General features: G+C 46.4%; 1 protein-coding gene across 1 annotated transcript in view; it reads right to left on the reverse strand.

Annotated features, from left to right (window-relative positions):
* LOC145348090 (H-2 class II histocompatibility antigen, A-U alpha chain-like) overlaps positions 1–21949 on the reverse strand; it is a 76706-nt gene that overhangs the window by 7128 nt on the left and 47629 nt on the right. Inside the window, exon 4 of the mRNA XM_080196228.1 lies at positions 1685–1832. Within this exon, the coding sequence (XP_080052354.1) occupies positions 1687–1832 (146 nt within the window). The 3' untranslated portion in view covers positions 1685–1686. The remainder of the gene's footprint in view (positions 1–1684; positions 1833–21949) is intronic.

Here is a 21949-nt window from a genome sequence, read left to right on the forward strand (position 1 = left end):
TCAAAAACCTATCAACCCGCATCTTAAAAATATTTAGCGAGGCAGCCTCCACCACTTCAACGGGCAGAGAATTCCAGAGATTCACCACCCTTTGAGTGAAGAAGTTCCTCCTCAACTCTGTTCTAAACCGCCCCCCCTTTATCTTGAGGCTGTGCCCCCTAGTCCTACTGTCCTTTCTGAGCGGGAAGAGTCTCTCCACCTCTATCCTATCCATCCCATTCATCATCTTATATGTCTCAAAGAGATCTCCCCTCATTCTTCTAAACTCTAGCGAGTACAAGCCTAGTTTATTCAGCCTCTCCTCATAGCTCAACCCCCTCAACTCCGGTATCAGTCTAGTAAACCTCCTCTGCACTGAAATGGTTAAATGATGAGGAGAGATTAAACAAGTGAGGGTTATATTTCTTGAATTTTCAAAGGTTAAGGGATGAAGTGATCGTTGATATTCAAAATATTACTGGGACATAATAAGGTCGATAGACAGAAATTATTTTCACCAGTTGTTGGGTCTAGGACTAAGTGACAGAATTTGAAAATTAGAGCAGACATTTTAGGAGTGAAATTTAAAAACACCTCTACAACAAAGGATGATAAAAGTTTGGAATTTTCTTCCTCAAACAGCAAGCTAGATAAATTATTAATCTTAAATCTGAGATTGATATATTTTTATTATCCAAAGATATCAAGGGATATGGAGCAAAAGCCAATATGTGGAGTTAGGTTGCAGATCAATATGATCTGATTGGACGGTGGAATAAGAACTTGGAGCTGAATGATTGATTCCTGTTCCTATGCAGACTGACACAAAGTATGCAGTGTTTCCTGATGATCGAGAAGGTCTCATACATATGTTATGATTTCTTCCTATTCAGAGACCACACTTCAAAAATAATTTATTGTCTGTAAAACCTGTTTTGGGACATCCAATGCGTATGCATGATACTACATAATTGAAAATATTTCATTTTCCTTTCTTTTTTATCTAAATCTACATTTGGATAATTGAAATGTCACATCATCATCATTCTGTAACTTTCGCATCTTTCTGTAATTTGTCTCCAAATCTTATTTTGTCTCTATCTTCTTCCTACTATTTGGTTGCCTCAAGTATTTATCCATATTTAATATTGTTCTTTTTCTGAAAGTATTTTCATAATATACAGAAAAATTACTGTTCATACAAACTAGAAGTGGAATACGTCACTTAGCCCCTCAAGCCTGCTCCACCATTCAATAATGATTTGATCTGATCGTAACCTCAAATCTGCATTTCACTGACCCCCAATAACCTTTCACCCCCTTGCTTACCAAGAATCTATCTGCCTCGACCTTAAAAATATTCACTTAAGAGTTAATAGATGGCCAGTGACACTGCCAATGGGGAGAAAGGCTTGAAAGGTTGTTTTATTACAGTGTTGTGATGTAACTGCAAAGTATTAGAAAAGGAAAGTGCTCCCCTCTCCTAAAGGTGCCAGCTCTCGAGGGAAACCATCATGTCATGGAAGTAACAGTTCTTTCGGTGCAAAAGTTAATAAGGGGTATAACAAGCAAGCATATTCATATTCATATTTGTGTAAATTGCTGCGGGGGTTCAGTGACCAACAATTAAGAGAGGGGACCTTGGTTGACAGTCACTTCCAGGAATGTTAATGATACACACAGCTTATGCTCCACATGTACTTACCCCTAGATACCGTGTTGTTGAGCTTGCAGCCTCTGTCTCTCTTTGATCAGTAGGGTGATCCCGACAACGGCACTGATGATTCCCAGGGCAAGTCCCAGAGCACAGATCACTGTCCCTGCACCAGATTTCTCCTCAGGAACTTCAGCTTCTGTATAGAGAAAGAGACAAGAAAGAAATGAGTATCTCACAGTGAAACACATGGTGAACATGATGAGTGGAGAGACCATGAACAAATGGTGGAGAGTTTCACTAACCAGACATGCACATCAACAATCTGGATACCCACTGATTACAAATATCCACAATACTGTGTGATACAGTTACAGGCTAGGAACTGATGATAAATATTGATATGCTCACAGTTACAGCACCATTTGCAGAGAAAGGATAAAGACTAGTATAAGGTCATCAGGATGCTATCAGGAATGGGAAATTAGTTACAAGCAGGAATGAGAGATACTCAGAAACAAAGCAGAGAAGGCAGCCATTTGTCACCATATAACTGCAGGCTCATGCAATATATTATCCAATTCGCTCTTTGCCTCCTAGCCATGCAATATTTCTTCAACTATTTAAACAATTTTCTTTGAAAGCCATGGTTCTAGCTGCTTCCTGCGCTCTTTCATAACTCGTGCTAAAAAAAAACTTCCTCACTCTTGTCTGGTTCTTTTGCTAATTATCTGAAAACTGCGCCTTCTGGTTACCAACCCTCATGCCAATGCACAGTTTTATCTACTCTATCAAAACTTTTCATAATTGTGAGTGTCATTTAACCTTCCTGCTTGAAGAAGAGCAATACCAGCTTCTCCACATGACTGAAGGCTCAAATCCTTGGATCCTAGTCAACATCCTCTGCATCCTTTCCAAGCCACTGAAATCTTTTCTGCTACAGCATAGAACAATGACATTTTTTGATATTTTGAAGGGTATTCATGGTTGATTTTTTTTTCCTGTTCTTGGCAAATCAGACATGAAGACTCATCAATTTAAAATGATCAATAAGAGAATAAGGCATTAGATTAGGGAATTATTAGATATAGAGATTGTTGTAGAGTGAAGTATTAAGTCACATACAATTGAAGCACAGGACACGTAACACTGAGGTATAGTTAGTCAGATATTAAAACAAAAAAGGAAGCAGGATTTTGAGGAGAGAGCAGAACAGTGGGATTCAGGACTATGGGGAGAGATAGGGTAATAGGATTAGTTTAGGATTTATACAAAGCTATAGGAAAATGGGGATGCGTGGCACGGTAGCACAGTGGTTAGCACTGCTGCTTCACAGCTCCAGGGACCTGGGTTCGATTCCCAGCTCGGGTCACTGTCTGTGTGGAGTTTGCACATTCTCCTCGTGTCTGCGTGGGTTTCCTCCAGGTGCTCCGGTTTCCTCCCACAGTCCAAAGATGTGTGGGTTAGGTTGATTGGCCATGCGAAGAAATTGTCCCTTAGTGTCCGGGGATGTGTATGTAGGTCAGAGGGATTAGTGGGTATAATATGTAGGGATATGGGGGTACGGCCTGGGTGGGATTGTGTTCGGTGCAGACTCGATGGGCTGAAGGGCCTCTTCCTGCACTGTAGGGTTCTATGATTCTAAATTACGTTGGAGCTGATGCTGAGCAATGTGAAAAGACTGACTGAAAATAGGTTTTGTTTATAAATGAGAAAGGATTGTGGGCAGAGTTTGGGGCACTGGGATTAGTTTGGGATTAAAAGCGCACTATAGGGAGCATGCAGAGTGGTGTAATTAGGTTGGGATTAACACAGGCATATGGGGGGAGTGGGGCAGTGGGATTAGTTTGGGATATGTGGGAGAATAGAGTGGTGTGATTAGTTTGGGATCGATATGGGGTATGGGCAGAAAGAATAGGGCAATGTGATTAGATTGGGATTAATACAAGGGTATGGAGGAGTGAGGCAGTGCGATTTGATTGGGATCAACATAGAGGTATGGGGAGAGAGTGGGACAATGGGATTAGATTGGAATTGACACAAGTGTCTGGAGAGAGAGTGGGACAGTGAGATTTGATTGGGATTCTCACAGGTATGGTGTGACAAGACTGTGGCTTTAAGAAATCTATTTGAGCCACGATCTTGTACAGGATTTGTTAAAGCCGTTTTTTCATGCATTTGGTGCTATCTTGTCTACCGGCATGCTGTATTGTTGTTGTAGCAGCCTAATTTTTGTTAATGCCTAGAATTTTGGATTATTGTTAATGGCTAGAATTTTGGTTTTAATCTGAACTAATGCTGTTCTGTTGTTTTCCCCTGGGATTTTGCAGAGTGGGGCTTCATTGGGATGATTGACGGGCATGGTCATGTAACACAAAATATTCATGCTTAGGAGCAAATTGAAGCTGAGAGAGAGAAATCTCTCTCTTTACACCTCTCTGAAGTTAGAAACTGAAATCTGCCAGGTGATAGAATTCTTACAATGCAGAAGGAGGCTATTTGGCCCATTGAACTTGTACCAATAACAATCCTACCCAGACCCTATCCTCATAACCCCACATATTTACCCTGCTAGTCCCCCTGACACTAAGTAGCAACTTAGCATGGCCAATTAACCTACCCCACACATCTTAGGACTGTGGGAGGAAACTGGAGCACCCGGAGGAAACCCACACAGATATGGGGAGATCGTGCAAACTCCACACAGTCAGTCAAATGAGGCCAGATTCAAACCCAGGCCCCTGGTGCTATGAATCAGCAGTGCTAACCACTGTGCCACCCATTTGCCTCTTTTTTTGGAGATTCTGCTGTATGAGTCTTGCTGCCAGAAGCTGGTGGAAGAAATCAGTGGCTTTCTGTCTCTCTCTATCTCGTGATGTGGGTATGCCGGCGTTGGACTGGCGTAAACACAGTAAAAAGTCTGACAACACCAGGTTTTAGTCCAACCTATTTATTTGATAATATACTCACAAGCTTTCGAGGGACACCCTCTTCGTCAGGTGAATGGAGAGTTCTCTCCATTCACCTGACGAAGAGGGTGTCCCTCGAAAGCTTGTGAGTATATTATCAAATAAATAGGTTGGACTAAAACCTGGTGTTGTCAGACTTTTTACTCTCTCTATCTCTCCAGAAGCTTTCTGAAAGTTCCAAGATTGGGAAGCCTCAAAGATTTGATCCAATAGTCAAAGGACCAATTCACAGCAGGTGTTAAAAAACTGTGTATCCAGCCTCATGTAAGCATACTCGTTTAGTGCTAACTTTGTCTGAAGAAGGGATTGTCTATGTGTCTATAGGGATTGTCTATGGGGTTGTTTTACACTGGATCAAAGATAGCTCGCTTTTAAGGAAGATACTGTATCATGTTTAAGGTTTGTAATTGGTAAAAGTTATGCTAATTCTTTCTGTTATATCTTGTGTTCTTAAATAAAGTTATTTGATAAAAGTTTCCTTGGGGTCATTTAAATTGTACCAGGGGTGAAACACCTTGTCAGTGATTCTCCTAAAGAAGTTCTAAGTGCTGAATTTGTGGGAAATCTGGTGTACAGCACGATTGTTTTTTCAGTGGGATTCAGACCTGAATCTCTCACACTCTGTGTAATGCAGAGATCACAATCGTGAATCTCATTAAAAGCCCAGGGTGGGGCAGGCCTATTCATACCAGAGGCTGGCAGTTCCAGGCCTCTGTGCACACGCAGCGGCCCCAAACTGTCAGCCTGCACTTTGCTGGCAAGTTTGATCGCCGGCCAGCTCCGCAAACGCCATAGTGCTGCCCTCCACAGCCCAATCGCAGCCCCCATGATCATTCCCAGGCCAGCCCCAACACCCCCAACATCCCCCCACACCCCAGAGCACTCCAATCTCCAGCACCACCCAACTCCACCAGTGATGATCCCCCCCACCCCACCCACATGAGACAGACCCCTGGCAGACCACCCCCCCCAGTCCACCCGGATTGCTGGCTTCCCTCCAGCCCAACTGATCCTGTCTGGAGTGGCAGCAGGACTCTCACCCCACCAATGGCCCCTAGGCCCCACTTCCCCTTGGCACAGATCCATGCCCAGTGAGCAATGCCAAGGTGCCCCCTTGGCATGGGCACTTTGTCCCTTCAGCAGTGGCAGGGGGCACAGGCTGGCATTGCCAGGGTGTCCAAGCTCAGAGAGCACCACCTTCTCACCACCCAACCCCACCACCCCTGATTACCCCCTTAACTCCAGAATGGTCTCCCACCAGTTCCCTGAAAGTGGGGAGCTGCTCTAACCCCCGCCGGAGTGAAATTCCGTTGGTGGCGTGGGAGATGCTATCAGGCCTGGAGAATTCAGACCTGGGCCTGATATTTTAATGTTATTTAAATGTAATTAAGATTAAGATTACTTACCTGCTGGTCCTGCAGGTTTCCAGAGTGGCCCCGACCACACCGGACATCCAGAACTGGGTAATGCACACATGTCGGGAACATCATGCGTGAATTGGCACACGCATAATTCTCCCGACTCGACACGCTGAAAAATTAGGGCGTCGGGATGGGAAAATCGCTCCCACTTCTGCTCACCAATACGAAACTCAAATGTAAAACATAGGATCTGGACTAATCTCACAATACACCTTGGTGTTTCTGGCCTGGGATTTAAAAAATGAGGGATTGGGATGGTGCAATTACATTGGGATTGACACAGAGGCATGGGGAAAGTGGGGGGTGGTGTGATTAGTTTGTGCATGATACACAGCTATGGAGAGAGGGATCAGATTTGGATTGACACAAGAGTATGAGGAGAGAGTAGGGCAGTGGGATTAGTTTGGGATTTACATAGGATAATGGGCAAAGAGTGGGGCAGTATGGTTAGATTGGGATTAATAAGAAATAGGAGCAGGAGTAGGCCATCTAGCCCTTCGAGCCTGCCCCGCCATTCAATAAGATCATGGCTGATCTGTCGTGGCTCAGTTCCACATTCCCGCCCTCTCCCCATAACCCTTAATCCCCTCTCCTATCAAAAACCCATCAACCGGCGTCTTAAAAATATTTAGCGAGGCAGCCTCCACCACTTCAACGGGCAGAGAATGCCAGAGATTCACCACCCTTTGAGTGAAGAAGTTCCTCCTCAACTCCGTTCTAAACCGCCCCCCCTTTATCTTGAGGCTGTGCCCCCTAGTCCTATTGTCTTTTTTGAGCGGGAAGAGTCTTTCCACCTCTATCCTATCCATCCCATTCATCATCTTATACGTCTCAATGAGATCTCCTCTCATTCTTCTAAACTCTAACGAGTACAAGCCCAGTTTATTCAGCCTCTCCTCATAGCTCAACCCCCTCAACTCCGGTATCAGCCTAGTAAACCTCCTCTGCACTCCCTCCAAGGCCAAAATATCTTTGCGCAGGTGCGGCGCCCAAAAATGCACACAGTACTCCAGTTGCGGCCTCACCAATGCCCTATACAGCTGCAGCAAGACCTCCCTACTTTTATATTCAATCCCCCTCGCTATGAAGGCCAGCATCCCATTCGCCTTCCTGACCACCTGCTGCACCTGCAAGCTGGGTTTTTGCGACTCATGCACAAGGACCCCGAGGTCCCTCTGCACCGTCGCCTGCTGCAGTTTTTCGCCCCGTAAGTAATAGTCCTTCCTACCATTCTTCCTACCAAAGTGGACCACCTCACACTTGCCAACATTAAATTCCATTTGCCATTTCCTGGCCCATTCGCCCAGCCTATCTAGATCCTTCTGCAGACTCTCCACACCCTCCGCACAATTTGCCGTTCCCCCAATCTTGGTGTCATCAGCAAATTTCGACACTCTACACTCGGTTCCCTCCTCCAGATCATCTATATAAATGGTAAAAAGCTGAGGCCCCAGCACCGACCCCTGGGGCACTCCACTAGTCACCATCCGCCAATCCGAATAGCACCCGTTGACCCCCACTCTCTGCCTCCTATTTGACAACCAATCCTCTATCCACGCTAACACCCTACCCCCAACTCCATGTCCCTTGACCTTCTGCAATAACCTCTTGTGAGGCACTTTGTCAAACGCCTTCTGGAAATCTAGAAAGACCACATCCACCGGCTCTCCTCTATCCACCGCCCTAGACACATCCTCATAGAACTCCAGTAAATTTGTCAGACACGACTTCCCTTTAATGAAACCGTGCTGCGTCTGCTCTATCAAGCAATTCCCTTCAAGATGCCTCGCAATTTCCTCCTTAATGACAGATTCTAACATTTTACCTACCACAGACGTTAAACTAACCGGCCTATAATTCCCCGCCTTTTGCCTGGCACCCTTCTTAAACAACGGCGTAACATTAGCCGTTTTCCAATCATCCGGCACTTCCCCGGAATCCAGCGACGTTTGGAAAATAACCACCAAGGCATCCACTATCACCTCCGCCATTTCTCTCAGAACCCTTGGATGCATTCCATCCGGTCCTGGGGACTTGTCCACAATCAGCCCCTCCAGTCTGTCGAGCACCGCCTCTCTAGTAACAGTAATGTCATTAAGACCCTCCAGTCCTACCACCTTTCCATCGCTAACACCCGGCAAATTATTCACGTCCTCCTCCGTGAAGACAGAAACAAAAAAGTTATTCAATACCTTAGCCATATCCCCATCCCCTACCACTAGGTCCCCTTTCTCATCCTCTAAAGGACCAACATTCACCCTAGCCAGCATCTTCCTTTTTATATATTTATAAAAACTCTTGCTATCCTTTTTTATATTAAGCGCTAGCCCAGCTTCATAGTTTCTCCTACCCTTCCTTATCAACTTCTTTGTCAACCTTTGTTGACATTCAAACCTCTCCCAATCCTCTTCTCGCCCACTACTCTTAGCTACTCTAAATTCCTCCGCTTTTAGTTTAACACTTTCCTTCACCTCCTTCGTTATCCACGGCTTATTACCTCTCTTCCTACTATCCTTTTTGACCATCGGAATAAATTTCCGTTGAGCACCAAGAAAGATCTCCTTAAAGATCCTCCACTGCTCCTCAACAGACCCTCCCTCCAACGCGCTCTCCCAGTCCACATTTGCCAATTCTTCTCTCATCCTACCGTATTCCCCTCTATTCAAACAAAGGACGCGTGTCCGGGAACCCACTTTCTCCTCCTCCATCTGCACCAGAAACTCCACCATACAATGATCACTCTCCCCAAGAGGATCCTTCACCACAAGGTCCCTAATTCTACCCGCTTCATTACATAGCACCAGATCCAAGATAGCTCGCTCCCTCGTCGGCTCCAACACACACTGTTCGAGGAAACTATCCCGGCAGCATTCTAAGAACTCCCCCTCGAGCCCACCGCGTCCAACATGGGTCGACCAATCAATATGTAGATTGAAATCCCCCATAACTACAGCCGTCCCATTCCTGCACGCCGCACTTATTTGCGTGTTAACAGCTCGCCACATTTCTAGATCATTATTCGGGGACCTATAGACGACACCCACCAGCGTCTTCCTCCCTTTGCTGTTCCTAATCTCCACCCACAACGATTCCACCCTCTGCTCCTTGGCTCCAATATCATCCCTTGCTACCACCATGATGCTATCCTTAATCAGCAGAGCTACGCCCCCCCCTTTTCCCTCCTGCCTATCCTTCCTAAACACTTGATAGCCCTGTACATTCAGCTCCCAGTCCCTGTCACCCTGCAGCCACGTCTCTGTAATGGCCACCAGATCGTATCCATTTGTGTCGATCTGCGCCATCAGCTCATCCACTTTATTCCGAATGCTTCGTGCATTCAGATAAAGTGCTTTCATCCCAGCCTTCACCTGGACCCTATTTGCCGTAACGCCACCAACCATACTCACGCCCCCTACTCCCTCTATTATTGGGACATCCTCGGCCTCTTCCCTTACATGTACACTCCCCTTAACTTTAGACCTCGTAAGGTCACCTACCCTCGCACCCTCCCCCCCGCCTAATTAGTTTAAAGCCCTGTCTACAGTCCTCTTTACTCGATTCGCCAGCACTCTGGTCCCAGCACGGTTCAGACCAACCCCATCCCGCCCGAACAGGTCCCACCTACCCCAATACTGATGCCAATGCCCCATAAATTCAAACCCATTCCTCCCACACCAATCCCTGAGCCACCCATTCACTTCCTTAATCCTATCAACCTTACGCCCGTCTGCACTCGGTTCAGGCAGTAGCCCAGAGATAACCACCTTGTCGGTTCTACTTTTTAATTCCATTCCCAGCTTTTCATACTCCCTCCCCAGATCCTCAGTCCGCACTTTGCCTACGTCGCCGGCACCCACATGTACCACAACGACCAGATTCTCACCCTCCCACTCCAGATTCCTCTGCAGCCCAGCTGCGACATCCCGTACCCGAGCACTAGGCAGACAACACACCCTTCTGTGCACTTTGTCATTGTGACAAAGGACAGTGTCAATACCCTTCACCCCACTATCCCCAATCACTACTACGTTCCTTTTCCCTTTCTCTTTGCCTATGTCCTGCTGCATCACTGTACCGTGTGCAGTTTGCTCACCAACCTCACCTGCCTCGTTCTCGTCCAGCCTGGAAGCAAGAACCTCAAACCTGTTATGCAGATTAAGAGGCTGAGGCCTCCGCTCCTCACCCCCCTTCCTCCTCCCAGCAGCCCCCTCTTGTCCCTGACCCTTAGAGTTAGCCAGTCTAGGGGGGGTGGATGTCACTTGCACCTCATTGACAATGGCACCCTCTCTCCCCTTGACGAGCCTCAGTGTCTGTAGCTCAGAGGCCAGCTCATTTACCCTGAGCTGGAGCTCCTCCAGCAACCTGCACTTACTGCAGACATGGTCACTGGGATGGACCCTGGGGTCCACCAGTTCCCACATCATACAGAAACCACACATCACATGCCCCTCCATTATTCACTGTAGTAGTTTTGAAAAAATTTTTTTTGTTTTTTTTGTTTTTCAAATGAACTCACCTGGCCTTTTTTCCTTCCAGCCCTTTTTGATATTAAGCCCTAGTAGCTCACTCTGCTTCCCTCTCACTCCGCTGCCCGCTCAGACACTGCCCGCTGTCTACACCAGGCCTCCTTTTAAACCTGGCGCTGATTTAAAGCTGATGGCCCACAACTGCCTGCTAACCACTCCCTCAGAATTCTTAAAGCAGTAAATACAATAAATAAATGCTTTAAACAGTTCTACAAAGAACAAAGTGCTTTAAACTTATTTTAAACAGGTTTTTAACAGGTAAAGGGCAATAGGGAGTGGGGCAGTGGGGTTACATTGGGATTGATACAGGGCAATAGAGAGAGAGTGGGGGAGTGGCTCTCTCAGCCTCACAATCACTAACACTGCTCTTTTAAATTCATTCGCAGTTCAAAAGATCCTCTGACCTCTGAAGGAAGAGCCTGAACTGTTATGAGCCAGTGGACTCAGATTGTGATTGATACAGGGCTATGGGGAGAGAATGGGGTCAGTGGGGTTTGTTTGGAATTGACAGTGGTATAGGAAGAAGTGGGGCAATGAGATTAGTTAGGGATTGATACAGGGATATGGGGAGAGAATGGGGTGGTGTGGTTAGTTTGAAATTGGTACAGGGCAATGGGGATATAATGAGATTAGTTAGGCATCGATACATTGGGAACGCAGGTAAAATCTCTGTTTTAAGCTTAAGTAGGAGGAGATGGGAATGAATTAATGCTGCTGTGGATGGGTGGAGGGGAATGGGTGCATTGACGGGAGATGGGAAAATGGATGGTGTGCCACTGGGACAAGAAGCTGAGTTTTGGTAAAGATTATCTGGCACAAGGAGGTGGAGAAGTAGCACTGAGTATTTGGGAAGGTGAGGATAGAGATTTGGAAGTAGGGGACAGTAAGGCGGGGTGGGGTGGGGACAATGATTGGGAAAGACTGATGTGCTTGTGACTTTAACTCCACTTTCCTATTTGCCCTTATTGACCTTTGACACCCTTGTACCATTATGGTGACGTAGTAATAATGTAGTTGGACAAATAATCCAGAGGCCCAGGCTAAGACTCGAAGGACATGGGTTCAAATCCCCCCCTAAAACAACTGGGGGAATTTGAAATCAGTTAATAAATCTGGAATTGCAAACACTCTCAGTAACGGTGACCATGAAACCATTATCGATTGTTGTAAAAACCCATCTAGTTCACCAATGATTTTTAGTTCAGAAAATCTACCATTCTCACCCAGTCTGGCCTACATATGACTCCAAACCCACTGCCATGTGGTTAACTCTTAAATATCCTCTGAAGTGGCCGAATAAGGTCAGTTCAAGAGCAATTTGGGATGGGGCAACAAATGCTGCCCTTGTCATGCCACCCATAGCCCATGGAAGAATAAAGGAAAAATCATCTAACTTAGCATTGAAGATATTCAGTAACTCAGACCACACTATTGTTTGTGGAAAAGAATTCCAAAGGAATGAGGCGACTTCTTGCAAGCTGTGCCCAGCATACCTTCCAATTCTATCTTTTACTCGTGTTATATGCTTCTAAAACTTCATTCTCTTTTAAACTCTCTAACAATGCTTTAATGCAATTTCTTACAGATTTGGCAATCCCTTGGATCCTGGAAACACCCGACCTGACTGACCTGGAACTGACCCGGAGCAGCTGCCCATGTGTGAGCAGCAGCCAGCGCTGCAGTTCGAGAGCTCCGATTCCTCCAGAGTGGCTTCCAGAGATCACAAAGCCCGAGAAGCCTGGACTTACACTCGGAGGACTCCTCAAACACAGGAAAACACCACGGGAGCCGGATCTATGCTCAGCCGGTCCCCAACGACCAGACCTGCATCCCTGAGGCTGGAGCCCTCTCTCCCTCCCATCCCCCAACACCCGAGCTGGAGAGCTCCCCAGACCTAGAACACCTGACACTAAAATGCCACCCCTGCTACCATCTGCAGGAGTTCACTGGCAGTTTCCATCCCACCCCATTGGGATGTGAAGATCGCGCTGGATGAAATATACACCACTATCAATAGCCTTGAGAGAAACATCCCGAGGACTTCAGTCAGGACAAGCTCAGGAGTGTACTACCAAGTTACCACTCCCTCCCCTCTTCTACAGTCATCCCACACTCATAAAAGTAAACTCTCTCCGCCTCACAATCACTAACACTGCTCTTTTAAATTCATTTGCAGTTCAAAAGATCCTCTGACCTCTGAAGGAAGAGCCTGAACTGGTTGTGAGCCAGTGGACTCAGATACATGGACTCATCTGTGACCTAGGGACATCATCCACTCACCGACCTTCACCTGTCCATGTCGGAGTATGGTCTGGATAGCCACTGACCGGTGAAGCTAAAACACAGCCCGACAGCGACCTGGAACACCTGACCGCCCAGATCCATCTACCAACACAGGAACTGCTAGGCAACAAATCCTCCATTCGCACACCGACCAGAGCAAAGAACCTCATTGGACACGACCATACCCTTAACACCACAAACCAGTCTCACCATCTCCCAGGCTCGAAAAGGAGCAGACACTCCAGAGAGCATGGAAAATGTGCAGGCCTGCAGGTGAGAGTGAAACCCCTCCCCAGCTCACTGCTTGTAAATGCCCAGTCTCTGGAAAACAAGCTAGACAAACTCAGAGCCAGACTCATTTCCAAAGAGAACTGAGGGACTGCTGTGTACTCTGTTTCACGGAGACGTGGCTCACTCCTGCTTCACCGGACAGTGCCTACAATCAGAGGGCTTCTCAATCCATTGAATGGACCACACAGTGGCCTCAGGCCAGGCTAGGGGAGGTGGGGTCTACTTCCTAATCAACATCTCCTGGTGCCTAGACGTAGCAATGTTGACAACTTCCTGCTCCCCAGACTTAGAATACCTGACACTAAAATGCCGCCCCTGCTACCTTCCGTGGGAGTTCATCTCCGTCATCCTGATGGCAGTTTCCATCCCACCCCATTGGGATGTGAAGATCGCACTGGATGAAATATACACCACTATCAATAGTCTTGAGAGAAACATCCTGAGGCCATATTCATTGTAGCCAGGGATTTCAGTCAGGACAAGCTCAGGAGCGTACTACCAAGTTACCACCATGTCTCCTGCTCCACCAAACATCCTAAACCACTGCTACACAAATATCAAACACGCTTACCGCTCTATCGCCTGTCCACACTTTGGCAAATCAGACCACAAGGCTGTGCTCCTGCTCCCAGCTTACAAGCAAAAACTGAAGCGGGAGAATCCATCAAAGAGAGTCGTGCAATGTTGGTCTGAGGAATCGGATGATCTCCTACGGGATTGCTTGGAGTCAGTTGACTGGTCAGTATTTAAAAACTCTGCGACCAGCCTGAACAAGTACACCACTACAGTGAATGACTTCATTAGTAAGTGTGTGAAAGGCTGTGTGCCAAAGAAACAAATCCGTGTGTTCCCCAACTGGAAACCATGGATGAACAGGGATATCCACTGCTTGCTGAAATCCAGATCCGAGGCGTTCAGGTCAGACAACACTGACCTATACAAAAAAATCAGATATGATCTAAGGAGATCCATCAAAGATGCCAAAAGACAATCCCGGATTAAGCTACAGACCCAGGCTAGCCACATTGATTCCCAACTGATCCCGACTATGACAAGGTCTGAAAGAACTGACAGGCTACAAGATGAAGGCATGTAAAATCGCCGGCTCCAACGCACCCCTCCCTGATGAGCTGAATGCATTCGACACCCATGTTGAGCATGCGAGGTCAGCGAGAGCATGCCGTCCACCCTGGATGAACCTCTATCTGGAGTCCCCACTGCAGGTGTCAGAGCAGCTTTCTCGAAGGTCAACCCACGGAAAGTGACTGGCCCGGATGGGGTATCCGGACATACACTCAGATCCTGCGTGGATCAGCTGGAGGGGATATTCACAGACATCTTCAACCTCGCTTTACAACAATCTGAAGTCCCTATCTGCTTCGAGAAGATGACCATCATCCCGGTAACTAAGAAAAACCAAGCAGCGTGCCTTAGTGACCATCGGCCGGTGGCTCTGATATCCATCATTATGAAGTGCTTTGAAAGCTTAGTCACGGCACAAATCAATTTCAGCCTCCCAGACTATCTGGATTCACTTTGGTTTGCCTATTGCCGCAACAGGTCCACAGCAGATGCCATTTCCCTGGCCCTGCAGTCAACCCTGGAACACCTAGATAACAAGGACACCTATAAATCAGACTCCTATTTATTGACTATAGCTCAGCCTTCAACACTATTATTCTCACAAAACTCATCTCCAAATTCCGTGCCCTGGGCCTCAGCTCCTCCCTATGTAACTGGATCCTGAATTTCCTAACTTACAGACAGTAAGGGTAATCAGTAAGGATAGGCAACAACACCTCCTCCACGATCATCCTCAACACCAGTGCCCCACAAGGCTGTGTTCTCAGCCCCCTACTATACTCCTTATACACCTGTGACTGTCTGTGTGGCCAAATTCCCCTCCAATTCGACTATCAAGTTTGCTGACAGCATCACTATAGTGCGTCGATCTCAAACAATGACAGGAGAGAGTACAAGAATGAGATAGAGAATCTGGTGAACTGGTGCAGCAACAATAATCTCTCCCTCAATGTCAACAAAAAGGAGATTGTCATCGATTTCAGGAAACGTAAAGGAGAACATGTCCCTGTCTACATCAACGGGGATGAAGGAGAAAGGGTTGAGAGCTTCAGGTGTCCAGATCACCAATAACCTGTCCTGGTCTCCCTGTACCAACACTATAGTTAAGAAAGCCCACCAACACTTCTACTTTCTCAGAAGACTCAGGAAATTTGACATATCAGCTACGATTCTCACCAACCTTTACAGATGCATCATAGAAAGCATTCTTTCTGGCTGTATCACAGCTTGGTATGGCTCCTGCTCTGCCCAAAACCACAAGAAACTACAAAAGGTCGTGAACATAGCCCAATTGATCACGCAAACCAGCCTCCCATCCATTGGCTCTGTCTACATTTCCCACTGCCTCGACAAAGCAGCCAGAGTAATTAATGACCTCATGCACCCTGGACATTCTCTATTCCATCTTCTTCTTTTGGAAAAAAGATATAAAAGTCTGAGATCACGTACCAACCGACTCAAGAACAGCTTCTTCCCTGCTGCTGTCAGACTTTTGACTGGACTTATCTTGCATTAAGTTGATCTTTCTCTACACCCTAGCTATGACTGTAACACTACATTCTGCATTCTCTCGTTTCCTTCTCTATGAGTGACATGTTTTGTCTGTATAGCACGCAAGAAACAATACATTTTCCCTTTGTTAATACATGTGACAATAATAAATCAAAAATAAATTCCTGCTCATCTCCATCTTAAATGGGAGAAATCCTTTTTTTCTCTAGTTCTACGTACTTCTGTAAGGGGAACATCCTCTGAGCATCTATCCTATGTCACGAATGCTGAGCTTTATGACATTCTCTGTTTTACTTTGGGTTAAAGGTTCTTTTCAAAACGTAACCACTTTTTAATCATCTCAGCTCAGACATGCCATGTCACGTCATTCAGTTGCCAAAGAGAAACTTAACCAAACTCCACGTGATGATACTGTGCCTTTAAGAAATATATTTTAATCATGTTTCTCTGCAGTTATTTTCATGCACACCTGGCAGCTGTTTTAATATCATGTTGACTGTACCAGTATCTTTTATTGTTGCAATGGGCCTTTCTAATTTGGCCTAATGCAGTGTCCTGGAGTCAGCTGGTACCTTGGAACAGTTTTTTTCCCCCACAGAGAAAATTCAAAGTTTAGTTTCAGTTTGTTAGACTGCAAACTGGAAATGGTATTTTTGTCTATCTTTAGAGTAAAAATTCTGCTGTTGGTGGTTTCTTAGCTGGAAGCTAGAGGTAAGCAGTAAGCTCTATCCCTACCTTGATGTATGCTGGGAGCTCCCAAACTGGGAATGTCAGAGTTTCAATTCTTCATCCAAAGGACTAAGTCACAGCAGATGTTGCAAAGCTGCAAAATCCACCATCAAGAGAGCATACTTGCTTTCTGTGCTAAAGCCTAGAACTTATGTTTGTAGGAATGTTTGATTGGAACAGGATATTTCGCTGCTAAGATTTATACAATATCATGGTTTTTCTTCTTGTTTGTAATTGGTAAAAGTTACTGCTAATTGTCTTAAGTGATAACTGTATTCTTCAATAAACTTTATTTGACAAAAGCTCCCTAGTGGGTCACTTGAGTCATACCTGGAGTGAAGCATCTTGTGCTTATCCTAGCCAAATTCAAAGTGCAAAATTTACAGTCTAGGCTGACTTCATAAAACACCTTGGAGTTTCTGACTTGGATTACAACAATATTGAGATGGTGTTAAACAGTATCTCACAGGAACAAAAACAGCTGTTGTTTGAAATGGAGAAATAAATAAGTCATTGCTGTGACAGCCGGGGAGTTTTTTTTTATTTTAACAGCCAAGCAGGATACCTGCGACAGTTCAGTTTAAAAGAGAGAGAAAAAAATATATGATCCATGATGATTTAAGGAACAGAAATTCATTAAGCAGTGCTTTGCTTGTGCTCATCATGGAACATAGAAAAAACTACAGTACAAACAGGCCCTTCGGCCCACAAGTTGCGCCAAACATCTCTACCTACTGAGTCCCATGTACTCATCCAGAAGTCTCTTAAAAGACCCTATCGAATCCGCCTCCACCACCACTGCCAGCAGCCAATTCAACACACCCACCACTCTCTGAGTGAAAAACTTACCCCTGGCATCTCTTCTGTACTTACTCCCCAGCACCCTAAACCTGTGTCCTCTTGTGGCAGCCATTTCAGCCCTGGAAAAAAGCCTCTGAGAATCCACTCGATCAATACCTCTCAACATCTTAAATGCCTCTATCAGGTCACCTCTCACCCTTCTTAGCTGGAAGGTTAGCTGGAGTGTTTCGGCAGGGTTTAAACTAATATGGAGGGGGGGTGGGGAGGTGGACGGAACTGGGATTGGGGATAGGGTAAGCCCGGAGGGTAGGAAGAAGGATCGGATTGTTTCTGAGGGTCTTCGGTGCATGTGTTTCAATGCTAGGAGTGTGACTGGCAAAACAGATGAACAGAAGGCAATAATGTTCGAAAGGAAGTTGGAAGTGGTGGCGGTGACAGAGACTTGGTTAAAGGAAGGGCAGGACTGGCAGTTGAATGTTCCCGGGTATAGGTGCTTCAGGCGTGATAGGGGTGGGTCGCTGAGAGGTGGGGGAGTGGCGTTGTTAGTTAAGGATTGCATCATAGCAGTGCAGAGGGAGGGAGGTATAGAGGATATAGGAATCGAGTCGCTATGGGTGGAGTTGAGGAATAGGAAGGGAGATGTTACTATGTTGGGTGTGTACTACAGACCGCCCAACAGCCCGAGGGCTGTGGAAGAAGGGATAAGCAGGGACATTCTAGATAAGTGCAGGAAGAATAGGGTGGTGGTAGTGGGAGATTTTAATCTCCCCGGGGTAGACTGGAAGGTGCCGAGATCAGAGGGTGCTGACGGGGAGGAATTTGTACAGTGTGTAATGGAAGGATCCCTGGAGCAGTATGTGGATAGCCCGACCAGAGAGGGGGCTATACTGGACTTGGTTCTGGGGAATGAGCCTGGGCAGGTGGTTGACGTTGAAGTAGGAGAGCAGGTGGCTAACAGTGACCACAACTCTGTCTGGTTTAAGATATTAATGGATAAAGATGAAGCCTGTCCTAAGGGGAGGGTGTTAAACTGGGGGAGGGCTAGATACAACCGGATTAGGCAGGATCTTAAAGATACGGACTGGGGTAAGCTGTTTGATGGCAGGTCGACGCTGGGTATGTGGGAGTCTCTCAAGGGAAAACTAAAATCTTTGCAGGAAAGACATGTGCCGGTCAAGAGGAAGGATGGGAAGGGTAGGATTAGAGAGCCGTGGGTAACTAGGGATATTGAGGACCTGGTCAGGAGGAAGAGGGAGGCGTACATTAGATCTAGGCATTTGAGGACAGAGATAGCGTTAGAAGAATACAGAGAATGTAGGAGAGAACTTAAAAGGGGCATCAGAAAGGCAAAAAGGGGCCACGAAATGGCTTTGGCGGGTAGGATTAAGGAAAATCCTAAGGCATTTTACTCCTATGTTAGAAATAAAAGGATGGTTAGAGGGAAGATTGGTCCTCTCAGGGACAGAGGAGGGGAACTATGCTTGGAGCCTGGGGGAATGGGGGAGATCCTGAATGAATACTTTGCGTCGGTATTCACGCAGGAGAGGGGCCTGATGTCTGGTGCTGTGCTTGAGGAGTTTGAGGATCCGTTGAGGGAAATAGTCATCACGAGGGAAGAGGTGTTGGGACTTTTAGACAGTATAAAGACGGATAAATCTCCGGGGCCTGATGGCATCTATCCCAGGCTGTTAAGGGAGGTGAGGGATGAAATTGCTGGGCCTCTGACGCAAATCTTTGTCTCTTCTTTGGACACAGGTGAGGTCCCAGAGGATTGGCGGATTGCAAATGTAGTACCGTTGTTTAAGAAGGGTCAGAGGGATAACCCAGGGAATTATAGGCCGGTGAGCTTGACTTCAGTTATAGGCAAGCTAATGGAGAGGATCCTCAAGGATAGGATGTATGAACATCTGGAGCGCTGCAATCTGATCAGGGATACGCAGCATGGCTTCGTTACAGGGAGGTCATGCCTTACGAATCTAGTGGAATTTTTTGAAGAGGTGACAAAAACGGTTGACGAAGGACAAGCCGTTGATGTCATCTATATGGATTTCAGTAAGGCGTTTGACAAGGTCCCTCATGGTAGGCTGATAGAAAAGGTGAAGGCTCATGGGATACAAGGCCAGGTATGTAGATGGGTGGAGAACTGGCTTGGGAGGAGGAGACAGCGAGTAGTAGTGGAAGGCTCCTTTTCCAATTGGAGGTCTGTCACCAGTGGTGTGCTGCAGGGCTCGGTACTAGGACCTCTTCTATTTGTGGTATATATTAATGACTTGGAAGAGGAGGTAGGTGGTGTGATCAGCAAATTTGCTGATGACACTAAGATGGTTGGATTGGCGGGTACTGAGGAGCAGTGCCTGGCAATGCAACAGGACATAGACAGGCTGGTAGATTGGGCAGATAGATGGCAAATGGAATTTAATCCGGAGAAATGCGAGGTGATGCACTTTGGCCGGAATAATGTGGAGGGGAGTTATACGATAAAAGGTAGAACTATCCGGAGTATAGATACGCAGAGAGACCTGGGGGTGCAAGTGCACAAGTCCCTGAAGGTGTCGGCGCAGGTGCAGAATGTGATGAGGAAAGCGTATGGTATGTTAGCCTTCATAGGAAGAGGTATAGAATATAAGAGTAGGAGTCTGATGTTGCAGTTGTATAGAACGTTGGTTAGGCCTCACTTGGAGTACTGCGTCCAGTTCTGGTCGCCGTACTACCGGAAGGATGTAGAGATCCTGGAGAGAGTGCAGAGGAGATTTACCAGGATGCTGCCTGGTATGGAAGGGCTGTCTTACGAGGAAAGATTGAATGAACTTGGGCTGTTTTCCCTTGAGAGACGTCGGCTGAGGGGGGATCTAATAGAGGTTTATAAGATTATGAAGGGGATAGATAGAGTAAATGGTGGTAAGCTTTTTCCGCTATTAGAAATGGATAGAACGAGGGGTCACGGGCTTAGGGTGAGGGGGGCTAGGTATAAGACAAATATTAGAGGGCAGTTTTTCACACAAAGGGTAGTGGGGGTGTGGAATGCACTGCCGAGTAAGGTGGTGGAAGCAGGCACGCTAGGGTTGTTTAAGAGTCACTTAGACAGCCACATGAGCGGGCTACATATAGGGGGATATAGTAGGCCTTACTAAACATTGTAGGCTTGGGAATACGTTTTGCCTCAGGGATGTTAGTCTTTGCCTGTTTAATAATGAATTTTTTTGTCTCCACAGGCATTTAAGTCCAGCAAGGGGCATGCATGCGGCAGGTTGTAGTGGGCTGCTCTTGGACGTTGCTTCGGGAGTTGCCTATTGCTTCATGTCGTTAGTGTGCTTAAACTGGACCATCTCAAGGGCAACATGACAGCTCAGAGACTATCTCTGTTACTGTGCGGACACATGGATTTGGGCCCGTGTCTGTGGGAGTTTGCACGTTCTCCCCGTGGTTGCGTGGGTTTCCTCCGGGTGCTCCGGTTTCCTCCCACATCCCCAAAGATGTGCTTTTAGGCTGATTGATTGGGTACTAAATTGTCCCTAAATTGGACCTCCCTGATCCTCGCACATTAGGCGTAGACTAAAATCATGAATAGGTCACTGAGACAGTGGGACGGTGGCGCGGGCTCGTTGGGCCGAAGGGCCTGTTTCTTGTGCTGTGTTGTTGTTCTTTGTTCTTTGTTCTTTGTTCTCTCCAAGGAGAAAAGGCCGAACTCTCTCAACCTATCCTCATAAGGCATGCCACCCAATCCAGGCAACATCCTTGTAAATCTCCTCTGCACCTATTCAATGGCTTCCACATCCTTCCTGTAATGAGGCGACCAGAACTGCACACAGTACTTCCAAGTGGGGTCTGACCAGGGTCTTATATAGCTGCAGCATTATCTTAATCATGTCCAGGAAAACTTGGGCTGAGCAGAATGATTATCAAAGAACATCAGTGGTTTTGCCTTGACATAACATATAGAAGGGAACCTGCTGGTGATCTGGAAGTAACTGTGAAACTGTTTCTGTAATGCTACATATCAGCTGGAAGCATGACATTGTGTGAAAGCATTTTGTAAGACATATTTTGGTTCTGTTGGTTAGTGAATGCAAAACTTACCTTTTCCTTTAGTTTGGACAACATATTAACATGGATAAAATCATAGAAGAATCATAGAATCTCTACAGTGCAGAAGAGGCCATTCAGCCCATCAAGTCTACACTGACTCTCTGCCAGAGTATGTTACCCAGGCCCTCTCCTCTGCCCGATCCCTGTAACCCGACACATTTACAATGGCTAATCCAGCTAACATACATATCTTTGGACACCAAGGGGCAATTTAGCATGGCCAATCCACCTAACTTGCACAACTTTGGATTGTGGGTGGAAACTGGAGCACCTGGAGGAAATCCATGTAGATATGGAATGTGCAAACTCCCAAAGACAGTTATCCGAGGCTGGAATTGAACCCAGGTCCCTGGAGCTGTGAGGCAGCAGTGCTAACCACTGTGCTACCCCAAAGAAGGTTGACTGGCTAACAGGAAGCAGACAGTAGGCGTAAACAGGTCTTTCTCAGATTGGCAGGATGTAACTAGTGACTAACCACAAGGATCAGTGCTGGGACCTTAACTGTCTACAATGTATATAATGACTTGGATGAAGGGACTGAAGGGTTGGTTGCTAGGCCTGCTTATGTGACAAAGATAGTAGGAACTACATTGTAAAGAGGACATGAGGAGGCTA

Source organism: Carcharhinus amblyrhynchos, chromosome 9 (genome assembly GCF_965287045.1).
Source record: "Carcharhinus amblyrhynchos chromosome 9, sCarAmb.v2.hapA, whole genome shotgun sequence".
Lineage (NCBI taxonomy): Eukaryota > Metazoa > Chordata > Chondrichthyes > Carcharhiniformes > Carcharhinidae > Carcharhinus > Carcharhinus amblyrhynchos.